The 25727-nt window shown below is 42.8% G+C and overlaps 1 protein-coding gene across 1 annotated transcript; it reads right to left on the bottom strand.

Annotated features, from left to right (window-relative positions):
- Positions 1 to 1770: 1770 nt before the first annotated feature.
- Positions 1771 to 25727, bottom strand: EIF2A (eukaryotic translation initiation factor 2A). Its single transcript, XM_015424464.1, has 14 exons — positions 25586 to 25727; positions 22744 to 22813; positions 19662 to 19736; positions 17014 to 17132; positions 15838 to 15937; positions 15277 to 15359; positions 13747 to 13820; positions 13497 to 13641; positions 12623 to 12739; positions 9403 to 9974; positions 5966 to 6082; positions 5107 to 5235; positions 3188 to 3253; positions 1771 to 2002 (listed from the first exon to the last, which is right to left on the bottom strand). Exons 1-14 carry the CDS (start codon positions 25611 to 25613, stop codon positions 1937 to 1939), a joined length of 1761 nt encoding a protein of 586 aa, XP_015279950.1. The 5' UTR covers positions 25614 to 25727; the 3' UTR covers positions 1771 to 1936.

Below are 25727 nucleotides of genomic sequence, written 5' to 3'. Positions count from 1 at the left end.
CCCAATATTAACATTCTTAGGTTACATAAGGGTTTAAAACTTCTCAGTAACTGTTTTCAAAAAGGAAAAAAATTATTTTAAGAAAAAAATTAAGGTGTAGGAGGAAAAATTTTGGTAACTGAGAAAAAAGAATTATTTTAAGAAAAAAATTAAGGTGTAGGAGGAAAAATTTTGGTAACTGAGGCGTATAAATAATATTTGGTAATGTAGGGTATAAATAAGTTTAAAATTCAGTAATGATAAGAAAAAATATGGTAAATAAATATAAATATTGAGGATAAATGTGGGTATATTTCATCAAAAATAATTTTTAAGGCAAACTTTAAAAAAGAAAATATATTCACTTTCTTTAGAATTGCAGTGATAAAATGGAAGGGTAAAAAGTGTTAAAAGGAGGCAGTACATTAAAATCATCTTCTTTATTCCTGTTTCATACTGAATTTGTTGGCTATCAAAAGGCAACTATGTGAGATGCACTTATGACCTTTGACACTGTTTTGACATGAATGCTTTGTTCAGTGATGCATTCAAAGAGATCATGCATGACACTGCTTATTTGTCAGAACTATTTGCAACATTCAATGAATGAATTTGTAGGTGCAAGGAAATAAGGTAAATCATATTAAGGCCATGTCTGTAGTATCTACATTTATTTCAGAGTTAATTGTATTCAACTGCAATATAGGCTGTTGTGTACTATACCAATGTCTGAGCCTGTTTGAGCTATGAAATGCCACCCAAAGCCCAGAAACTACACATGGTGGAGCCCTGACGCTTGAGTCTCATTTAGCTTGGAGAGCCCAAGAAACTCCAGTGTCTTCAGAAATAAAGCATGTTTCTAACACTCACGAAAAACATTTTAGCACAAAGAACATGAAAATGTTCACGCATGTTTATTGCCTTAAGCTTTCTGATCCCAGCAAGACAGGGCCCATCCACCCACGTGTAACCTCTCCACAGCCACTGTCCCCAACAAGTTCATGTATCTGATCATTCCTTTTCCATTATTCCTTTTGTCTTTTTTTCAAAAAATACAAATTCTGAAAAACTGGAATCAAAACACAAAATGCATTTTGACATGCATCATTTTTCCTGTTCTGCAAATTTGAACAACAGAATTATCAGTGTTCTATATCTGTTTTAGGGCTGTATGTAAGTCGAATCTACTCCTTCCAGCCCTAGACCTAATCAAATCCAATAATCTGGATCCAAAGAACTGCATGTCTAATTATGTACATACAAAGGAAATTTGGACTTGTTTCTTGGACACCCAGCTCCCCTACCAAACTTCTTCTGATGCCAAGAAGAGCTTCCTAAGCAGTTTGTAATATGGCACTCCAAGGAAACAATTCAAATATTCTACAGGGCATTCCCCCGGCCTTCAGCAGCTCTCCTGATCCTGGCCAAGAGCCTCAATGGCATTCCATTCAGAACAATCTATACATGATGGGCCAGAGTACACATTGTAACTGATACTTCACAAACTCTAGAACTTTTGCACTTGATAAGCAATTGGTTTCTATCTTTTCCCCTAGATGCTCATTTACTTTCAATGTTTGCACCACTTAACCAGAAAATTGCAATGCAATCCCATGCAGAGTTACTTTGGAGTCACCCTGCATAGGACTTCACCGTTTTTAACATTTTATTTTTAACACCTTAATATCTCATGTGTAGGTGAAAGTGAATTCTTGCAAAAGATTAATAAGAAACTGACATGATTTATTTTGGTATTTAGGCAATACTGTTTTGAAACATAGCAAATGTGTGTATAGTTCCAAATTACAATATTTGTATTCAAAATTGTACCTGGGTTCAGATAGTAGAGGCAGGGAGAGAAAATGTAGCAAATATTTAAAGTGTGCATTTTAGTCATTTATTATTAAATCAAATTAGGTTTCAGGACAAAACCGTAAGATTTGTTTTCCATAAAGCTCTAAATGCCCAGCTCCAAATCTTCTAGCTCCTTCAGAAGGGCAGCTTCTTTCTGAATCTTCTCCAGCTAGAATATACACACAGAGGACACTGTCAGATGTTTATAGCACATAACAAAGAATTAAGCCAAGGGCACAGTGCAATAACATTCTAATGCAGGGGTGTCAAACATAAGGCCCAGGGGCCAGAACCAGCCCATCCAGGGCCCTTACCCGCCCACAAGCAACTGGTATGTATGGAAATATAAGGTTCTCCCCCTTTTATGGTATCCCTTGGAAAAACCCTAGTTTGCATATGATTAAATACATTTATTGAGGCTTTTGTGGGCTCCACCACTGTCCTGATCTGGTGGCCGCAGGATGTATACCCCACCCCCCCGAGACACCCCAACCGCCCAACTCACCCGGGAACCAGCAGATGAGCGGAGCAACCATGACGCCATGGCAACCGGTGGCCAAAGACCATGGTAACCACGACGCCAAAGACAACCTTTGGCGACCCAGAGAGTTGCAGTAGCGTCGGCAGAGCACGGCCCCTGGAGTGTGCACCCTGGAACCCCGCCCCAGCAAGCAGCGGCGCGGACGTCACAGAGGGAGAGCTAAGGGTGGACACGGTGAGGAGCCCAGACGGTGTCTGTTCTTATCACCGGGGGCGGGGCCAGATTAGGAGTAGAGGGGGCGGGAAACACAGGCAGTGCTGGGAGTGGAGAAGAGGGAATAAAAGGAGAGAGATGCAGAGGGGCCAGGGAGGAGAAACGTGCAACAGAATGGAGGTGAGAGAAACGGAGAGCCGAGGGGGGGGAGCAAGAGGTGTCCTGCGCACGCCGGCAGAGGGACTAAACCATCCCCTGCCTGAAGCCCCACGGCAAACTCCTCCTTAACAACTTCCTCCAACTCCCAGGACCGTCTGCCCTGGTGGGAGCCAGACGCCACGGCCAGGTCAGCTCCCGGGCCACAGACGGAGCCTGACACCCATAAATCAATTACTTTCACTGCTAGGAATCAATTGCTTTTGATTGTTAATTGGGTTTGCCTGTGTCCTTTATAAAGTTTATATCTCCAGTACCTGGCATTACATTTTATGGCACACATGGCCCGGCCTGACAGAGTGACATTTATGTCAGATCCGGCCCTCATAACAAATGAGTTTGACACCCCTGTTCTAATGGGTAAATGTATGATCTTTAAAAAACTATCTACTAGTGTAATCCAGGTTAATGTAACCTGATGTTAATGTAACCTAGTGGGCATACCTGGTTTTTCTCTAGTTGTTTGCCTGTGGCTGCTTGATCTTTCAGCTGCTCAATTGCTTTTAGTTTCTGTGGGGAAGACAAACATGTTCAAGACAAAGAGGCAGCAGCAAGTTTTAAAAGCTTTCCATGGTGTAAAAAAAAGCAAGCGTGCTCTCTAAGGACACTCCCCAAGGATTCTTGTGTGATGCCCTTATGCTCCTACCCAACCTCAAGCTGTGGGCCCCACTCCACAGATCAGCAAGCTGGGGAGGGGGTATGTGGGCCAACATTATTCAGTTCACTTCAACTCTGGTTCATCTTTTCCTTTCATTTTATACTTCAGTTCTGGTTTAGACCCCAGTTTTTAAAAAGTCATTCAAATAAGATTAATGTCACTTTTTCTTGTACAATGGCTATTGAACTCCCATAGAACCAATAACATGATAAATATTAAAAACCTGCTTCTTGCCAATACTGCCTCTGCCATACTGAACCACTGGGAGAAAAGAATGAGAACAGGACCAGATGTTTTGCCTGGCCTATGGCAAGTTGTCCCTTCCTTTGTAGTAATATTTTTCTACACACCATGTGACATGGCGTTCCTGGTCCAAGTTCCAGGCCCCGGGTGGGTGGGGGGGGGGGGGGAGGAAGCTTACAGCTTGATGCTGGGTGTACCTGTTATTTACCTGTCGATTATTTCCTGATAAGAAAATTAAAACTAAGAGAAAAGCAGCAGCAGAGGCTTCTGAATCTGATGGAGATAGTGGTGGTGAACAGAAGGTATGCAAGCTTAACTCCTCTGCCCAGGCTGTTTTCCAATCAACATCATCCTTGCAGCTTCTTTCCCACCCACAAAGGAGAAGATACAAGGTCCCTAGATCTTTACCAATATGAGAAAAGTAGCTGAGTGCACATCCAATTGAAGAAGTGGCCAGTAGGCAGAAATTGGACAGAATGGAGCGGGTGCAAGGAGAGCGACGAGGATGATCTGGGGCCTGGAGACCAAGCCCTATGCGGAAAGGCCAAGGGACTTGGGAATGTTCAGTCTAGAGAAGAGGAAGCTGAGGGTGGACATGACTGCTCTCTCTAAGTATTTGAAAGGGCAGGGAGCTGTTCCTGTTGGCAGCACAGGATAGGGCTCTCAATAATGGGTCTAAATTAAGGGCGGGAAGGTACCAGCTGGATATTAGGAAAAGCTTTTTAAAAGTAAAGAATTGTTCAACAGTGGAATTAGCTGCCTGGGGGAGGGTGATCTCCCCCTCACTGGCAGTCTTTAAGCAGCGGCTGGACAAATGCTTGTCAGGGATGCTCGAGGCTGATCCTCATTGAGAAGGGGTTGGACTAGATGGCCTTCTAACTCTATGATTCTGTGGTTATGCACCTCTTTTGCATGATAATCAAGTTTGCAGATCCACATGGCTGCATTTTGTTTTTGTTTTCTTTAAAGGCTAAGAGACTGCTCATGAGACTTCCCATATCTCATGTAGTCTGGTCAGACTACTGTAAGGACTGCAAGGCTTGGGTAAAAGCATCCCTTATTTAAAGTTCTAGCACCTTCTTGCCAGCATTACTCCATTGACTACACGGCAGGACAGGTGGGAGGCTGCCAAAGCCACTTGGGACTCAATTGCCCGGTGGATGCTTATCTTGTCTGTTTTGTTGCAGTAGAGAAGACTGTGACTTCTGAAAGAGAATGCTTAGCTTGGAATCTCCAAATGCTTTTCTTGCCCTCCATGGCAACCATTTTGTGGTAGCACCTGCTGTCCTTCCTGAAAATTCACAACGTACCCAGAGGTCCAGGTAAAGGACAGTAAGTTTAGAAGCAGAGAACACATTTTAAATGGCTACCATTCCACAAGATCCCACAAGCCACAGGGCTGTCATGAAGCAGCAAAGGACCATCAGAACAAGCAAACTTTTTCAGTGGAGAACCTCCCTACCTTTTTTAGATTCTTTATCTTCTTGTCTACTTCAGGATCTCCTGATGTTACGGAGGGTACCACAGTGTGAACTTCATTCAGCACAGGTGAGCCTGGAGCAATTTCTTGGTTCCCTTCAGCTCTAGCTTCCTTTAAATAGGAAAATGAATCATTTTTCAGCTCAGCATCATGGTCGACTATTATAACAGATTTTGTTTTTTAAAATATGGCAAACTCCCCCTCCCAATGATGTTACATTCCCCCTTTAATCCTGATTTGCTCTGTATTTAAGAGCAGAGTGTTTTATTCCTTGAATTTTTTCTGCAATCATTCTGCGTTTTGCAAATTTAATGAAGTCATACGCATACTCTTCTAAAATGCTGTACATCTTCTTTACACATGCTCACCCCTAACTTAGAATGTGGTTTTGTGGATTTGTATTTCCCAGAATACTTATTTGATTCCCCTCAAAGCTGAGTAGGATGAGACAGTTAAGTATAATGATTTGAGTGGGTACAGATCCCAATTCTACCATGATGTACTTGGGGTGATCTTCAGGTAGGTAGTATCTCTCCGCCTCACCTATTTTACAGACCTGTTGTGAGGATCAAAGGGGAGAGGAACCACATATGCCACCCTGTGTTGCTGGCCATGATAAAAATCTATCATGTAAACTTGCTCAATGCTTGAACAGAATCTGCTACATTCTATTAAATCAGCCAAAACAATGATTTTGTTTTGACTCAGACAAACCCTCCATAATCTCATAAATCTGCAACTTTTGTTCATGAATACGTGAAAATTCTGTGCAGCATCCCAGTAAACAAGTTGACAAACACAAGGCAACATTGTCCCTAAGAGGATTAAGCACCAGCTGTACCTGTTTAGCAACTTTCTTTGCCTCATGCTTCCTTTGATTCTTGAGCGCTGTTTTAGATAATGGCTTATCACTACCTTTTGACTGTGGCCTCATGTTCTGTGGTAGCTCATTCTCATGCTAAAAGGAAGCAGAGAGAGGAAGTGTTACTAAAAAGCATGATCATACTTCACAATAAAAAATGTGACAAAAAAGCAGCTTGTGCTATTTTTCTTATCATTACTTAGGTTCAAGCCATACATTATACAATTTCTATACAGAAGAGAACTTTCACTGATGTTAAGAAATGGTGTAAAACCCATGTACCTTGTCACCCAGGGTAGCATAACTATACATCACACGTGATGATCCATATCAAAATTGGCCAACTTCTCTATTCCGGAAGGACATGCTAGCCTTTAGCCAGCAACCTGGGTGTTGGGATGCATATTTTGGCACATAAAGCAGCCACTTCACAGGTGGTAAAACTCTAATAAAAACCACTTCCAAGCAGTTAAGGGCTTCACATTTACAAGGCACATGTCCGAGCATGCCTCAGGCATCACAGATGAAACCTACAGAGAGATGCAGCTTTCAAATGTGAAATCTCTCTTTCTTGCTGCTTGTGAAAATGGTAGTTTGTTTATTTTTAGCATACCTTGATTAAAACTTGGTTGAGTTGCCAGCAGGCAGCTAAAATTGCTTTGGGAGTCTGATCCCACTCACAAGCCACCAGGTGGCCGTATCTGATCTATGTGAAATGCAGGTTTTCTAGTACTCCCTGCATGGATGTCACTTTTGGGTAAAGAATCTTTAATTTGTGAAGCAGCCCTAAGACTAAAGAAAGCATGGGAAACCAGCCTCTTCCCATGATGTTCTTTTCCTTAATTTCATTTTAGGTGCTGCCCATTCCACATCCACTACTATATTCAATATCAGTCTGGCTTAAGCTCAGCTTTGCAATAAGGGCTACATTGTGGCAGAACACTATGTAGTCAAATGCCACATGGGAAGACTAAAAGAATGCTGAAAGATTTTTTAAAAAGCTTTTGATATGAAAACTCATAAAAAGAACAAGCAGCTTTTTTTTCATCATACCTATTAATTTTCGGAATCCTTTGTAGACAAAATCCCCTACTGTACCAAGTTGTTAGAGACTTAACATTTGCATGTGACACAGATTGAAGATTTGAAGTTTTCAATGTTTTTTGTCTGCAAATCTGATTTTGTTTTCCAGTCACAGAGACAGAGGCTGCAATTGCATCAGCCATCTTACATAATGACTCTCTTTTATTAACTCCACTTAAGCATGGTTAGTGAAGAGTAAGACACCAGCAATGACCCAATTGCATGGGAGAAGACAACACTTCTTTTGGTACTGTAGTCTCACAATTACATTTTTTTAGAAGAAAAAACGGGGAGAAAACAAAGGGCTTGACTTACAAATGTGCTTTTGAAGACTACGAAACAAATATCTGAAATGAGAGCCACCACACATAAAGGGCCATCGGAGATGCAATGGTGGCTCTCTTTTAATCATGGTTAAGAGATGGGATTCTCCCACCTGCAGCTCCTTCCCATCTTCAACTGCCATTCAAGACCATGTCAGCAACTCAAAGTGGAGCTAAAGTTCAGAGTAGCTGGGCCTCGTTTTGTGGAAATGAAGGAAAGGAAAAACAGCCCTGCAATTAGGGATGCGGCTGTGCAAGATACGACTATCAGAGACTAAGTTAGCCAGAACAACACATAAGGGGGGGAAACACAGCATTGCACAACAGAAGGGTATAAAGAACCACTCCCGTTACTGCAGCTGAGATTCGGCCTCAGCAACTTTGTAACCTCCAAGTGTCTGCTTTTGCATTGTATCTGCAAGCTTTCTCATTCTGTATTTATGCCTAGGTAGGCGTCATTTATCCCATACTGTACTAGAAGTAGCACAGGGACATTATATTTTCTTCTGGAAGGACTTCAGTGATGGTGTCGACAGGCAGAAACCTAACAGATCAACCGAGGACTCTGGGGTCCAATACTCAACATGCTGCACTGCAGTCAGGGCACCCCATGGGAGAAGCAGCATATGCTTGTAAGTCTGCATGCATGTTCCTATGGCTTTCTTTTGATGCACTGTACCTTAAATAGTTAAAAGAACCTCTCAAAATATGTTTGACTATGACTGATACCCCATTCTATATTTTATGCTTCCCATGGCAGTCTCCTGTTAATACTGTTTATAGGTAGGCTTGCAGCTCTTTGTAACCAATAATTTGCGTGATTAGCTCTTAGAACCATAACCAAGGAATAAAACGTAACTTGTGATCAAGCCTTCTATCAACACGGTTTAACTCTTCTTTTGGTTGCATGTCTCAGGTCTTTAAGGTGTTATTAGTAAGGGGGGGGGGGAGCGTCTTTTCCACTTTAAGACATCATCTTTCAGACCGAACTCATCAGGGACAGGTGCATAACTGTATAATCCTCAGGAGAAAAGAGTTCATCACAAGAATTCTCTTGTGATATTGGGCATCTCTCCTGTGACCCATTCCTGTTCTGCAGAACAACAGGTATGCCCCACTTAATCATGGAACAGGTTCCCATGAAATATGAAGGTGGAGAATGGACATAGAGATGAAGAGGGACAGAAGAGTCAGCAGAAGTACGGAAATCATCATAGAACAATTTCAAAATATCCGGGGGGGGTGGTGGTGGTCAGTTAGTGGGCATTGCTCCCCCTGGCTCATTCTCAAAATACAGAGAAACGGTAACCTAGATTTGAGAGAGCGAGTGAGAGAGTCCAAGCTACAGGCTGGATCCAGACTAAATTTTTCATCTGCAGAAGAGAGCTTTATTGCCTCCCCAACTCCTACTACAATCCAATGATCACCACAAAATGCTGCTCCCTGGGGAGAAGGATACCCACCAGGAAGTCTGCAGTGGGAGGGGGTATCAGTAGAAATGCCAGTTTAGCCGGGATCCAACCCTATGACTCTTATTGTTCAGTGACAGTAGGTGACAGAATTTTTTTTTGTTCTGATACTCAGCTAGCAAGCCCTCTTATATTGCCAGCATGTTTTGCTTTGTTTTAAATGAAGGTTTGCAACTTGCCTCATCCCAAGAGATGAGGCTAACAGCTAAACAAGTAGAAAAATTAGCCCACTAGCTGCATTCCATATGTCAACCTTATGCACGTGTTCATTATGTTAAATGACATATCAGATTTTTCAGGTACCCAAACGTCTTTGTGTCAAAAATGCAGCTGTGGGGAAGAGAGGGAAAGGAAAAGAAAACTCTGTTTTTAATGCATGGTCTGAAAAGAATATAAAACAGGTGAAAATTTAAAATTAGTTTGCTATTCTCCATAAGGCTGATATGAAAAACAGATCCAGTACTTTCTCCTTTACCCTTTCCCAAAACTGAGACAACAGTTTGTAATAACATATCCTACAATGGAAACGACTGCTACTTACAAGTTTAGAACTCGTGTCAGGTTTGTTCCTCAAAGCTGGGGGCCTATAAGCTTGGGCTGCCTTTGGCTCATCATTCGGCACTTTGCTTGGAACGGTGTTGTACTTGACTGCCTTTACTGGAAATGTTCCCTCCAAACAGGGCTGCCAGGCAACTTGCCAGAGCTCTGCATTTGGCGGGACTTCATATTTGTAGAGGACTGACCCGGTGTAATGCCAGATCTTATACCCATTCCCAACTCGCAGCCGAGGAGAACACGTAGCAGTTACAATGTGCTCTCCATCAGGGCACCATGCAAAATATGTGGAATCTGAGGCTTGAGGTTTGGAAATCAGTTTGTAGTTTTTAACATCCCACACATCCAGTTGTCCACTGAGATTTCCAAATCCAGCGAGTACTAAGATATGTCCTTGCGGGCTGTAGTAGGCAGCGTTGTGAGGACCAGTTCCAAAGTCAAAAACAGGATCGCATTTTAGGTTGAAGATAGTTGCTTTGGCGGGCATAAAACCATGTACGACACAGAACTCCGTGGAACTGGGATTCCACACTGCATCATATATAGGTCCATTTTTTGCTAAAGGAAAACAAAAAAGTCAAGGTTATAAAACCATGGGGTTGGATCCAACCAAACTTCTGTTCTATCTTGCTGAATTCCCCTCCTTACTACAGCCCCCGTTCCACATGGCTTTTGTCAATACAGGTCCCAGAATCCCTAGCATAGCCTTTTTTGGTGGTCAAAAGGAACCATCCTTCCTTCCCTTTGTAACTGGAAAGCTGGCTGGATCCAACCCTGTATCCATATTAGTCTGAGACACTATATATATATATATGTATCTTTTCATTCCTAAAGGGGTGGGGAGAGAGACTGCAATGTAACTCTACATGCTAGGTGACGTTTTGTCTCACTCTTCTCTGAAGGCAAGCACTGCTCTAAATTAGAAAAGAGAGATTTCTTTGGGGGTTATTAGCCCCCAAACAGCTTGGTATACAAAGCCAAGGAAGATCTTAAAGAAAAATGTATACTTTTTAGCATGTTCCGTTATGCCACTTTCTTGTCTCAGTGTTCAAATGGAAGCCTAGAAAACTTGCAATGCCATCCATTCTAGACAAAATTACTCCAGTCTAAATCCACTGAAACCAGTGGGCTTAGACTGCAGTAAAACTCTGCACAGGACTGCACTGTTGGAGAGTCCTCTCGCTTTATAAAACTCCTGTTACAATCAGTGTTCCCTCTAAGCTGAGTTAGTGTGAGCTAGCTCAGTTTTTTAGCCTCCAGCTCACACATTTTTGTCTTAGCTCAGGAAGGATGGCTCCAGAGCAAACTAATTTATGCAGTAGCCAAATTGCTCGCTCACAACTTTAATGCCAGTAGCTCACAAAGCAGAATTTTTGCTCACAAGACTCCACATCTTAGAGGGAACATTGGATTCCAATGGAACTTCACTGCAAGTTCTGTTACCTGCTAAGCATCTTTCATTTTGTGGTATTATAAGGTGTTTTTTTAAAAAATGTTTGGCATTAAGATCAAAACTACACACATGCGCACACACAATGTTCTGCTAACAAGAAATCTCTCCTCAGAGTATTCCTTGGAGAGACTCCCTGAATTTATTTTGGTGGTGTAAAAAAGAAGGATGCATGAAGATCCTTGGGGGTGCCAGATTTTAAGGCCAAGCCACCACCCACTTGTGACCTGCCAAGCCAGATTCCCCCTTCCAGCCATGTATGGTTGCTTACCATGAACTCAGCCACCTCCTCTTTTTGCTGCCTGCCTGGGCTATATAATAAATGGTGTGGATTGGCAAGGATCCTAAAGCACTGCTGTTGGCTGCTTTGGGCTGGCAAGCAGTCAGCGAACATTTCATCAATGGAACAAACAAGCCCAACAAATGAATTAAAGTCTGCTTAAGAGCAGCAGCCAGACCAACCAATGATGGGCAAAGCACCAGTTTAACAATATCATGTGGCACAAAGACTATCCCAAGCTGCTTTCAGCCCCATTAGTCCTGAAATCTTACTTAAGAACGGCTGGGTACAGATTTGTCACTGTAATGAATTCACTGAAGTTTAAGTTTACAGTTCTGGAGGCCTCACTGACAAAACTGAATGGGTGCAGAAGAGAGTGACAAGGATATTTAGGGGTTTGGAGATCAAGTCCTAAGAGGCAAAATTGAGGGACTTGGGAATATTCAGTCTGAAGAGGAGGAGGTTGAGGGGGGACATGACTGCTCTCTAAGTATTTGAAAGGGCAGGGAGCTGTTCCTGTTGGCAGGCAGAGGATTGGACTTGCAATAATGGGTTTAAATCATGAGCGGAAAGGTACTAGCTGGATATTAAGGATTTATTTTTTTTACAGTAAGTAGTTCAGCGGTGGAATCGGCTGCCTAGGGAGGTGAGCTCCCCCTCACTGGCAATCTTCAATCAGTGGCTGGACTAACATTTGTCAGGGACGCTTTAGGCTAATCCTGCATTGATCAGGGGGTTGGACTAGTTGGGCTGTATGGCCCCTTCCAGGTCTTTGGTTCTAAGGTTAAAAGGTGCCCCCAGTAAGTCTGACAAGCAGCAAAAGGCTGTGGGGCATCAGAAGGTCCTGCAGCCTGTCCAGACATACCTGTCAGATAGAACCTGAACCACATGCTCAAAATCTCAGTTTTACTGAGGCCCTGCAAGGTACATTTTTATTGTCACATTGAATTCATTGCTTAAAGGAAAGTTACGGAGGGGGCCGAACCCATTAATCAACTGAATGCCCTAATGAACCAAGTATTTCCGAGTTCAAGCCTCAGGCACAGCTGAAGCATGATGGCAGCTGAGGCCCTCCAGTGCAGGATTTTGACTCGTGCAGAATCTTGTTTAAACTGGGATGTGACCCATGCAAAGCAGCTACACTAGCAGCCCTTGTTAAAAGAGACACTTGGCAAGTGTTCCACAGGGGAGTGCTTCTACTTGGCCGACCCCCAGTTTCAACCACGCCCCAGGGAACAAGCTCCTGGGTTCAGTGCCCCATGCTTCCCATCTCCTTTCTATGAATCACAACTTCAGTTTCACCTCTTACACACCTCATTCCATGTGAATCAGCATAATAGCCCACATGTTTGAGTCTCCACAGAAATGTTGTCAGTGCAGGTTGGTAGTGAGAGCAAACACAGCAGAGAAAGGTTTGCTTTATCCACATTAGAAAAATTTCAAGGTCGCCATACAATTCAGAGAACGATCACTTACGTAGTTGTACGACAGCGCTTTCCCCATTTGTTGCAATGTAATGCAAAGTTTGTTCTCCGTAATATGAGGCTCCTGTTTTGTCAACTTCTGTACTGGCGATTACGAGCACAGCTGTGGCTATTCAGGTAGAAAATATAACTAGATTTATAAACAAAGCTATTCAATAACATTCTGAAATTTAAGTCTGTACAGAAAAGGGCAATTTAGATGTCATGAAAACTTAGATCAGGGTAGTGATTCCAACAGGGATATTTGAACATTCAAGACAAACTACAGGATGTAGCCACTGGACTAGCTCTACTTTGTAAGTAGCACCTTCCAGCCATGCATAACATATCTCTGGGACATGAAAGGAAGGGATCTCTGACCCTTTTGTTCCTGAACTGAATCGGGAGGCACAGAAAACTGCAAATCCCATAATCCCTGGAAGAAAATAGGCTCTCTTATGTCTAATAAGTGTTCCTTGCCACCAGTTACCCCCTCCTCTTTCACAAAGGTAAGGTTTTGTAATTGGTTTGAAAAGGGGAAGAGAACCTCTCAAACAAGGTGGGGACCACAGTTTTCCCCTTTTCATTTTTTGTGAGCACTGCTGCCATGAGCACAAAAACAAAAAAAAACCCTCAACATTTTCATAGCATTTGACAGGAATTGTCACAAACAATAATTTCCCCCCAAGTCAAGCCAGGGGAGTGGGGTTCCGGGTTATTCACTTGTTACTAATTCTGCTAGGATGTTAAACCCATATTAAAACACTGCTTTTGGTGTTTGAGATTACACACAAAGACATCTGTATTAGTTATACAGCTGGATAACACAGAGAGTTGATAGGCTTAAGCTGATGGATAAAAGGGGGAAAATGTGACATTTGTAATACCGTTACTATTCCACAGCAGTGCCACCTTATCAGCCTTAAAGAAACTCTTGTTGGCCAGTGCAGCTTGCGGGCCTCCAAAGACAGGATACTGATAGAGTCTGACGAAAGACGGAGCCCCCTTGCTTCCAGGGACATAGACTGCCACCTGTACCAACAAATGTTTCACTTCAGTAGTGCAATAACATCAAAAGTCTTACATCTCAACAAAAGCGGAATTGAATTTTTTTTAAAAAAAAATCAATGAAGGCACCTTGCTCGGCTGCTCTCCTGGTGATATCACAAAATCGCTGACTTTCTGCAAATGCAGTTTATTTGCAATTGTACCTGCAACAACATAATTGTACTCGGGTTAATAACACTGCCTATGAAGTGGTGCTTTGCTAGATCGTGTTAAGAAGCCTACACTACCTAGAAGTAAAATTATATCATTGTAAAGCAGCTCTTGGTAGAGTACCCACTTTGAAGCAAGTGTATCCAAACACTAGATATTCTCAAGATTATGCAAATGTGATACATTAAAATATGATTATATTCCCCAATGCTAAATTATTAGAAATATACCAAAAGCTTTCCTTAAGTCTTTAAAGAGCCAACCAAACTGGCTAGATTTAGGAGAGCATCTTCATCATGAAAGCAAACACAAAAAATATTCAGCTGCTACTTAAAGCACCACAGGAAGTCAAACCAAGGCCTTTGCTCTGTCTTATCTGTGCTCAGCTATGTTCAGAAGTAGGCCAAAAGCCCACCCCCCACCCCTCAAGCAGATTTTACTCTGGTAACCCAAGTGCTCTAGCTTTTTAGAGACCCAGAATATAGGACATTCTGCTCCTAAATTCACTCTTCAAGCACCAAGCGACTTCCTCCCTCAACTCCCAACAAAAGCTAATGCTAGAACAGATACACATAATTCCATCTCTGAGCATGATCCACTACTCCGCCGCACCATGCAGTCAGGCCTCGCAAATCCATTTGTATCCAGGCACTGGTACTGCAGCAGACACGGTCAGAGCAGCTGCACCAGGTCCATTTAGCTGCAGCAGCACCCTCAGTGACTGTTCGCTGCTTAGCTAACACACCTCTCTGGCAGCTTAGGTTTGGTTGGGCCTGAGCTGTCTGGTGTCCCTCCCTGTTTAAGCATCACAGCCATGATTAGTTGCAGCTTCTCCTTCAGGCCTCTGTTGTCAATCTCAAGTTTTCCCCTTCAGTTTTTCTGCCTTGATGCCTCAAGCATCCGTAGCTAAAGATATTCTTCTACCTCCCTGGCCATGTGTTGCCCCCTGTGACACTCATTTTCTAGGAACTTTGCTAGAACATTTCCAATGTTCCCAGCGTTTCCCAAATATACACTGAGTTGGATCCTGATGATCATTTCCTCATGCACAAGTGAGGGTGGATTGTCACTGATTTCCCCTGGCAGATCTCCAACCCCCCCCCCAATGCTGTTCCTGGGGCTCCCCCTGCTCCCCCCACCAGCAGCACTTCAAGGGAGCATTCTGGGCTACAGCGGGAGAGGGGAAGTGGAGAAATCGCACCTGGCTGAAATCTTTCCAGCCAAGCCACTAAGAAAAAGCAGATGTGAATATCTTAGAAAGCCAAGGGAGCTTTTCACAGTTATACCCACATGCCGAAGGAATGCTCTGATTCTTTCAAATCTTAGAAGTGGAAAGCTACAAGCCAGTAGCAAAAAACACACACAAGAGAACTAATGAAAATGAAAGAAAGCAAAAAGAGAAGACTTAGGGGAAAGCTTATCTAGAGTACAAGAAAGGGTGTTGCGTACTGAAGTCGTTGTTTTCAAAAAAGTGCAGTTCATTGTTAACACTCCTGGCACATATGCTTTCATCATCTGACCAGCAAGGACACCTAATGATTAGAGAAGGGGGGAAAACAAAAAGAAGGAAGAGAATATAAAAACCCAAGAAAGTAGCAGTTGTTATCTGGGCCTCAAGAATATTGTTCCCACACTTTTATGTTTAGTAATATCGTACAGCGGTTAAAATGTCAGACTAAGATCTGGGTTCAAAGCCCCACTCTTCTATGGATGCTTGCCGGGTGATCTTGGACCAGTCACAAACTCTCTACCTAACCTACGTCACAGGGCTGCTGTGAGGGTAAAATGGAGGAGACTACACCACCCTGAGCTCCTTGGAGTAAGGGCAGGATAAAAATATAGTAAATCAAAAATATAATACACAACCTCAGCATGGTTCTGGCGGTGAATGCACAACCATTTAAAATGACCACTGATTTTGGATATGACAAACTGCACAACTGAAGCAGATACTAAGCATGCATTTTCAAACCACGTTTTATTAATACGTTGTTGGAGATGCTCCCTTACCAGTTTTGCAGCTTCTTCTGGATGAAGGACTTCGAAGAATTGCCAGTTTTCATATCGAACACTTGGAGGTTGGGCACCCCAGCTGCACCATCTTTACCAGCTGCAATAAACAGGCAGCAATGGTACCAGTGGCCTCTACAATCGCCTCTCAGTCGCCTTTCCCAGCCTGATGCAAACTGTTAAATGCCTTAATGAACATGCATGCTAGCAAGGCTGGTTCTGCTACTACCCTCACCACTCCCAGGTCTAACACCCCCTCCCCTCAAGGCAGGGCCTTTTTATAAGAACCTGTTTTATCTGAAGTTAGGCTGGTGGGGACCAGTGCGAGAGAATGTGGACCTCCTTTTGCCAGAAGGTGAGATTCACACCATCCCTTCAGGCCTTCCAGAGCAGCCTGAAGACTTTCTTTTTTCATACATACTGATTGCTGTTTGTTATAGGACGAATTGCTCTCAGGATTTTAATATATTTTTCAGGGAGAGGTAGTTAATTTTTTCCTCCTTGAGAACTGCCTTGAGCACCATTCGTTGACAAAAACAAACAAAACCAGAAACTAAAACTCTGATGTAAAGGTAGGGCTGCCAAGCCGCGGCGGGGGATCCGTGCATCGTCACAGGATCCCTGCCGCGGGGGGACAGCGATACGCGCTGCACCGGCGTTGTGCTGTCCCCCTGTGGCAGGGATCCTGTGACGACGCACGGATCCCCCGCCGCGGCTTGGCAGCCCTATGTAAAGGCTTATTTTTTTGGCACAAATCCTTCCATGGTTTGCCTGTTTTCACATGCGGTTACTAGTGTCATAGTGAACCTGTTTTCCATTCATTGTATGCTGGGGTGACATGGGAGGAGGGATGCACAGATGAGTATGGATTCTGGATATAGTGTTTTGGGGCCCCTTTCAACAGTTATGGTTCTTTTCTGTATTATAACAATAGTCTCATAAGTCAGAGAGGAAATTCCTGGCACATATGCTTTCATCATACATTATTGAGTTATTGATGTTCTAAATTTTGCTACTGCAGAAGATAGCAATGGGAAGGAAGAAAAGGGAGGCGCCAGAGTGGTATACTAACAATGTGCTAAATCCTTCAGGAGAAGGCTCTTTCCTGTCCTACAGCTCAACCCAGGAATGCTTGTAGCAACGAGGGCAGCTATGGCAGACGTCTGATGCACTCACTTGTGTAGGGCTGCCATGTTGCCAGGACATTGCCCTTTGGAGAGAATTCAAGGCAAACGGTCTTTGGCAGATCAAAAGAGTGCAGTAATTTGTTGCTGGTGACATTCACAATGTTTATTCTGGAACCAAAAAAAGAGAGAGGTCACTTCAACATAGCTTGATTAGACTGGTTAATTAATAGCCAGATTTCAGTCTTAGACCTGCCATGTTTTAGCTGTGCCGTTCTAAATCTTTTCAGTCTTAAAACAACACAAAAGCACAATTTTTCATTTCATAGCACAACTAAATTCTGGAACATTAGAAAATTAAATGGTTCATGAGATATCACTGAGCCCCAAGCCTCCAAATGCTTGGGTACACATATTTGGGCATATATTTTCACTACTGTGTCCTTGAGACAGAGCACATGCAAAAGTCGCATTGCAATGGACTGTCACAAGAAAGTTTTCCTTTAAGCATCTGTCCTCCATCCCCAAATCTCTCCAGAAAAGTAGACCAAGAGCACATTTCAAGCTGGCACATAGCCAAATATACTGTATGTTAATTGAGATTAAAGGTGCCCTGTGTATATCACATAACTTCCTTACAAACACAGAATGGCCCTGACCTGGATAGCCCAGGCAATCCCGATCTCATCAGATCTCTGAAGCTAAGCAGGGTCGACTCTGGCAAGTACTTGGATGGGAGACCTCCTTGGAATACCAGCAGTCGGGAGGCGGGGGCAGGCTTTATCCAGCCCACCTCTCTGAATATTCTCCAAGCCCCCATTAGGGGTCAGTCACCAGAGGTTGCCATGACTTCCAGGTGCACTCACATGCACATATGGGGGGCAAAATAGAATGATGTAATATCTCCCCTCGACAGCACAGGGGGGGGTGGGGGGATGCATCATAATTATTCATTCAAAGTTCAAAAACTACAACCTCACCCATGCTTAAATCAATTTATTTCAATGAGACTGCAGGCAGGACTAAAGGCATTTAGAAGAAGAAGAGAAGAGATTGGATTTATACCCCGCCCTTCACTACCCAAAGGAGTCTCAGAGGAGCTTACAAACTCCTTTCCCTTCCCCTCCCCACAACAGACACCCTGGGAGGTAGGCGGGGCTGAGAGAGCTCTTGACAGAAACTGCTCCTTTTGAAGGACAGCTGTGCCAGAGCTTGTGACTGACCCACAATCACATCAGCAGGTGCAAGTAGAGGAGTAGGGAATCAAAACCGGTTCTCCCAGATTGGAGTCCACGCACTTTAGGTCTACAACACTAAAAATCCTTTAAGGTTCTTCAGCAAGGGATGAATAAGCTAACTACCCAAGTGGTGCACAAAGGGTTACTGAACTGTAGTGAATTGTCATAACACCACTACAGTCCTAAGCACACTTAACAGCAGCTCCCACTGATATCAGTATCATTTACTTCTGAGACGCTATAGAATCATGACACGTGTGACACAAGGAAAATTTGCCACTGACTGTGGTAACAATCTGAGAGACTGCTCAAACAGCTTTTGCTTATGAAGAAGGGTCAACAAATCTGGGCACAAAACTACGCTTCCTCCACAACCCTGCTTCCTGCCTCCAATGGGGACAGGTGTTGATCGTAATGTCACAGTCAGCATCAGAAATATTTCTGAGGGCCATCATCCAAACAGCAGGAGCAAGCTCCCCCCAGGGGGGAGTGCTCATGTCTCTCATGCTGAGCCTCTTCGGCACAGTCTAATGACCTAAGACGTTCTCCAAGCTCAAGAGAAGGCTACAGGAATCTTCTAAATTTCAAACTGATGAAAAGCTTGTTTGTTTTTACACTGATATTTTATTATTTTAATTGTGAGCGAGCATAAAGAGGACACCAGAGAAGCAGCACAGAAATTTCCTAAATAAATAAATAAGCAGCAAGACATCTCGTGTGACAATTACTCTACCCTTCTCAGGGCTTAGGAGAAGGACGGGAGAAATCTTACCCCCCCCAAAAAATGCAACAGTGATGCATATGTGGACTCCTTCTTATGACCTTCTGTGACTGATATTTTTACTGTAAAAATGTTTCCAATACATTCTGAATGATAGTCAGTTTGGTGTAGTGGTTAAGTGCGCGGGCTCTAATCTGGGAGAACCGGGTTTGATTCCCCACTCCTCCACTTGCACCTGGCTGGATGACCTTGGACAAGCCATAACTCTGGCACAGCTGTTCTTGAAAAAGAGCAGTTTCTGTCAAGAGTTCTCTCAGCCCCACCTACCTCACAGGGTGTCTGTTGCGGGGAGGGGAAGGGAAAGGAGTTTGTAAGCCGCTCTGAGACACCTTTGGGTAGTGAAGGGCGGGGTATAGATTCAATCCCTCCTCCTCCTCCTCCTCCTCCTCCTCCTCCTCCTCCTTCTTCTTCCAGAGCACTTTCCAAATCCACTGGAAACTAAGTGATCAGGCCCTGTTACATTATTCTACATGCAGAATTTTCAGTAACTGATTTTATAGGGCTTCAGCCTATGAAATGTTTACAGCTGGAAGAATTGATTGGAAAGTTTTAAATAGTCTGAAGAATGTAAAACAATTGGAATATTTATTTAACCAATTTTGTATACACGCTTTATGTATAACTAAATGCACAGCCTCACACATCTTAACAAGGGTAAGAAATAATAAAAGATGTACTGACTGTTCTCCATTGCACCAAGCAAAGAAGGAACCATCTTTGCTGAAAGCAAAAACCTTGCAGTTTCTCCCAGAATCCCTGAAAATATAACACATTCCTATTACTGTTCAAATATATCACACAAAACAAGAAGAAAAACATTAGACTGAGTTGAAAATTATCACTTGAAGATTTATTTACTTAGCTCATTTATAGTCTGCCATTATCTCTGAGACTCAAGGTGGATTACATCATTAAAAATGTAATAAAGAACAGTACTACACAAACAATCATTATATGAGAATTACAAAATTAGAGAACAAGGCAAAAATGGCAGTATAAAGTCTACAACGATCCAATAAAACAGGATTAATAAAACCTGAGGATTCAGTACAATAAGAACAGTACAATACACAGAAGAAACAGTGTAGTAAAGCTGGGTTACAAATTCAGGACACAATAAAATAAATAGTATGATGCATACAATACCATGAAAATTGCCTACATTTTTTCAGAGGCAAGTCTAAGAATGCTTTCCTTGGAGTAAGCCCCACTGAATAGACCTATTTAGGATTATTCTATGAAACTTCAATGCTATTCCCTTTAGTTAAAGATTATAAAAATAAAATATGTAAGAATGTTGCAGAGAAGCAAACTAGAGACTTGAAATCTCACCAAATTATACACAACATTAACATGTATTAGATATACAGCCCATTTTTTATGTTAGGTTTCAGAAATGGTTCCATTTACTCTACTTTCTCTATTAAATTTCAATTTTCTAGATGGTTTACGTACACTTTAGTCACCTGAGGGTCTATTTGATGCCCTCATTTGTAGGAGGAGATTTAAAAGATGTCTCTTCCAATATTCAGTAACTGTCAGGCCCCGGTCACACGTAAGGGTTTGGGCCGGGAGAGGGACGGATCGGGGGCGCAGAAAACAGGCGCAATCACACCGCAACATCTGGGAAGCGGCACGCACCTGTCCCCGATCCAGCCCTTCAGGCCGAAAACCCGCTGCAAAAAAGAACCACCCCTAGAGGTGGACTTACCAGAAAGGCCGTGGCAAGCGCGGCCGTGGGATTGCCGGCGTGTCCTTCTGCCGGCGCATCCGAGGCTCCTGGCTGAACTGCGCATGCTCACACATAAGAACATAAGAGACGCCAATGTTGGATCAGGCCAAAGGCCCATCCAGTCCAACACTCTGTGTCACACAGTGGCCAGAAATACCAGTGCCATCAGGAGGTCCAGCAGTGGGGCCAGGACATTAGAAGCCACTGTTGACCCCCCCCCAAGCACCAAGAAGACAGAGCATCACTTGCCCCAGAGCCCCTAGCTATACCTTGTGGCTAATAGCCACTGATGGACCTCTGCTCCATATGCTTATCTAATTCCCTTTTGAAGCCGTCCATGCTTGTAGCACCCACCACTTCCTGTGGCAGTGAATTCCATGCGTTAATCACTCTTTGGGTGAAGAAGTACTTCCTTTTATCCGTTCTAACCCGACCGCTCTGCAGTTTCATGGAGTGCCCACGAGTTCTTGTATTGTGAGAAAGGGAGAAAAGTACCTCTTTCTTTACCTGCTCTTTCCCATGCATAATCTTATAAACCTCGATCATGTCACCCCTCAGTCGTCGTTTCTCCAAGCTAAAGAGCCCTAAGCGCTTTAACCTTTCCTCATAGGGAAAGTGTTCCAACCCTTTTATCATTCGAGTTGCCCTTTTCTGCACTTTTTCCAAAGCTATAATATCCTTTTTAAGGTGTGGTGCCCAGAACTGCACACAGTATTCCAAATGAGGTCTCACCATTGATTTATATAGGGGCATTATTATATTGGCTGATCTGTTTTCAACACCCTTCCTAATAATCCCCAGCATAGCATTGGCCTTCTTTATTGCAGTCACACACTGTCTCGACATTTTCAGTGAGTTATCTACTACAACTCCAAGATCTCTCTCTTGCTCAGTCTCTGCCAGTTCAGACCCCATCAATGTGTATTTATATTTAGGATTTTTGGCTCCAATGTGCATCACCTTGCACTTGGCCACATTGAACCCCATTTGCCATGTTGACGCCCACTCGCCCATCCTTGACAGATCCCCTTGGAGTGCCTCACAATCCTCACTGGTTTTCACCACCCTGAACAACTTTGTATCATCCGCAAATTTAGCCACTTCACTGCTTACTCCCATCTCCAAATCATGCGCACTTCAGCAGCCTCCCTCTCTGTTTCGTGGCTTTCTCCCCGGTCTCCCCGGCATCTGATCGTGCTGGGGAGCAAGTGTGCGGCAGCTCACGGGATCTGTGTGATCCCGCCGCTGTGTGCCTATTTTGGTGCGGCTTTCAAAAGCCGCACTTTGCCCGCGCATCCCCCCCCCCGTGTGGCAGGGACCTCAGTATGTCTTGTGTTATGTGGGTGCCAAATTTCAGCATTCCATGTGGTTTGGAAGTACTTGACCATTTTATAATGCAACCTGAGTCCCTACCTAATGAAGGATAAATGTACCAATATCCCATTTTCAGATTTTTCTTGTAACTGGGGCACCTTGGACTACACATGGATTTCAAGATTCTAGTTCATTTGAAAGCACTCTAATTTGATAGCCCTACAAGTGACACCCAAAGACCTTTATAACTTCTACTTTCAAACAGGGTATCTTCATTAACCTACTGACCTCCTGTCCTTTTAAGATGCAAGGGAGACTGCCCCATGGGCAGTGATTGTGGTGGGAGGGAATTGGCAATGGAGTATGGAGGTCATTATTCCACATTACTTACAAAGCTGGAATCTGGAAGGTGCCTAATTCAAGACCTTCCAGTTACTAGGCAAGGGTGTTTGTTTTTACACTTGATGGTCAAAACAGAGTTCAGCACTCCAGCAGAGAGGAACCCAAACCATACAGAGGTTCTGATGTCTTTTCATACACTTAAAAACCTTGTGTTTGGGGGGGGGGTATTTTCAAATGGCAACCAGAAACATGCTTCTTTGTTCACAGAATAAAAGTTCTAATTTACAGCATAACGACAAACACACACTTCTGTGATATTTTTACTCCTTATAATCCACAAGCTACAATACTGAATGGAACTGAAAAACAACATACCTTTGAAATGTTGTATTCTCTGTAAAATGAGGAGGCCCGTTCACCATATAGAGTCCTTCAGATCCTCGCACTAGTAGGGAAAACAGCATTGATTGCTTTTGATATACAGTGGAATTTATACTGATTTTCACATTAAAGGAATGTTTGTGGCCTGAGAACTGAGTAATCAAATTTGAATCTATGGTTGTCATCAAATATACTGGTTTTGATCCCTTAACACTGGCAAGGAACTGACTTGGATAAGGTGGCAACCAACAGCATCATCCTAAATGGAATTACACCCTTCCAAGTTTGCTGAAATCCATGACTACTGGAGCAGACAGATCAAGAAACTTAAATGGTGCAGCTGCACTGCTGCCAGCTATGGGAAAAAACATATAATACCGTTTCACATAACAGCTTTTTCAGAGTGTGCTGTGTGAATAACATTAGTTTATACGTCACTGAAAAGAGAGGAAAAACAATAGCATTAAAATGGTCATCTTACATTATCACTAATTCTTGCATGAAAACTCCCTAATTCCTACCACAATGTTATAAATACTTACACAATTCTAATCCGTGAATTAACACACAACGTTCATCCCACATCAATGAAACAAATTCAGTGGTCATGGTATCCTAACAAACTACTCCCTTTCTACAGCTATGGAAAAACGGCTGAACCATAGTTCTGCCAAATTTTCAATTTCAAATTCTCATGCCAGTCTCAGATTTACTCGGTTTTGCTCAGAACTGTCATACTGCAGAGGCAGGGAGAAGAAAAAGATGTACCATTTTTAGATATCTCCCACATTTGTCACTTTATCTCAAAGCAGTGCCATAAACCACTTCACCTCAAGAAAAGGTCTTGGAGAAATAATTCTCCCACACTCCTTAGCAATTTCCACTTAGCAAGTTACCAACAAAAGGACAGACCTTGCTGGCAAAGCACAGAGGGCTCAGATGAATATACCCAACACCAAGGTATCATTTACACAGTGACACTAAAAAGGCAGCCTGAAATACAGACCAGTTTGCACAAGGTACAGTATACGATTCAAACTCCACCTCAAGTGCCTCTTAGCAAGCTCTAACTAGAGATGTGAAATTTCCAGAAATTTTCCGGAAAAAAATGGAAAGTTTTGGAAAAATTGGAAAAAATTCCACATTAGCACTTCTTTTTTCTTTTCCAGATTGAAAGTCATTCTGTTACTTTAGGAACATAAAATATGACTATGGACATTTTTATTTGGCATGAAATTATCACAACTAGCATATTAAAAATATAGTGTATCCAAACAATTATTACAAACAGAATACCCACCCACATGCAAAAACAAAGCTGAAACCTTTTTCTTTACTTGTGACAATAGCACCTCTTAAAGGAAGAAATGCATCTTGTTCTTGCATTAGAGAGTTCAGTTTGTAACCTAGGACTTGCTTGTCCTCAGTGCACAGAAATTAGACCATACATATTTTTTAGAAATGATTTGGAAAATATTTGAACTCCTTGTCTTAAAATATTTTATTAATCATGTTAAAATAAAATGTTCCATAATCAATTTTTTTCCTTTTCTTTTTTCAATTTTTTCAGTTTTTTGGAAAAAACAAAAAAGGCTTCAGGGAAAAAACAGACAAAAAACAGGTTTTTCCCGAATTTTTCCGGGACTTCACATCTCTACCTCTAACCAGTTTAATCACCTATGCAAAAGTTCAGATTTGTACTGTCCTACAATACTCTTACATTATAATATGTTTAGTGTTATGTGTAGCAGAACGAAAACTGTGACTGGCAATCATCTTTACTCTACATTAACACTGCTTAAAAAAAGTTCATCACCAATGCCATTAGGACCCAAGCAGTCCACAAAATTGGCAAGCAGAACACTGAATGAAGCAAGTAGGAAACACATTAATGACACTACAGGTGTTCAAAATTAAAATATCCTCAACAAATAATTTTGGCATTTACAACTCTAATGTACTGTTATTTTTTAAGTGATCACAATATTTTCAACTCAGTTTAAGGGACAAACCTCTGACACGAATCCTAGATACATGTGGATCATAACTCTACAAAACAAGAACTGCATAACTGGTAGAACTCCAAGCAATGCCTGTCTTATAGAAACCCTCTCAGTGGCAAGTCCAGAGATGTCCAAGTTGCAAGAGCAGGTGGGAGAAGAGAACAGAAGAAATCAGAGCAGCTCCACAGTCACCACAGCTTTGTATTTTGTCAAGTAAAATACAGTCTTTTCAGACAGCATGCTACCGACTCTATTGCTGTAACACACCTGATAAAAAATCATCTTTAACAATTACGTAAAAGGAGGCATTTAAGAATGCACAACTTTTCTGTGGCTAAGTCTCCACAAAGAATTTCACCAAAACAACACCCCTTTTACACAACTGTATGCAACACAGTCCCTCTGAAGCATTCATGCACTCTCCGTTGGATAAAGAACATCACAGTTTGATGATCTGGGTCATGCGTACAATTTTTTATACACCACCCAAACCCTACAGAAGACCGATCCAGGCTTAGAAAAGCTGTACGAACGGGACGTTCTCCCAAACTGATATGAGCAGGGCCACCGGCTCACTTGCACTAGATTCCACATCACTTATTTCTGGAGTAAACACGCCTAACGGTTGCAATCCCGTGTGTGTGTACTTAATAGAAAATGATCTCCATTGAACCCAAGACAGTAGGCTTATTTCTGAGTTTAGGATCGTGCTGCGCATGACGCAACGCAAGAGCTCCAAAGGACTCCGCCGCGCGGCAACCGTGACCTCACAAGGACCTCGCTCTATTGGTCCCACCGGGGGGAGAGCCCCTTATCGATTACAGCAAACCCACCTGCCAGCAGTGGAGTGGGAGGCGCCATCTTGAGCCGGACCCCGACCTCTCTCCTTCCGGGTTACGGGAAGGTAGGTCACTGACTACGACTATAAATCGTACACGTCTCCTCGTCCTCCGCAGCCAGCTCAAAAGCGGAAGC

The sequence above is a fragment of the Gekko japonicus genome, unplaced genomic scaffold, assembly GCF_001447785.1.
Source record: "Gekko japonicus isolate JY-2015 unplaced genomic scaffold, Gekko_japonicus_V1.1 scaffold618, whole genome shotgun sequence".
Lineage (NCBI taxonomy): Eukaryota > Metazoa > Chordata > Lepidosauria > Squamata > Gekkonidae > Gekko > Gekko japonicus.
The sequence above is the reverse complement of the archived record's forward strand: the minus strand, read 5'-3'. Positions and strand labels throughout refer to the sequence as shown.

Coding starts and splice junctions, on each gene's coding strand:
- EIF2A (XM_015424464.1), bottom strand. CDS start 25,613: ATGGCGCCTCCCACTCCACTGCTGGCAG. Junction 22,814..25,585: donor TCCCACTCCACTGCTGGCAG/GTGGGTTTGCTG, acceptor TTTCCCTACTAG/TGCGAGGATCTGAAGGACTC. Junction 17,133..19,661: donor GCTTGGTGCAATGGAGAACA/GTCAGTACATCT, acceptor TTTTGGTTCCAG/AATAAACATTGTGAATGTCA.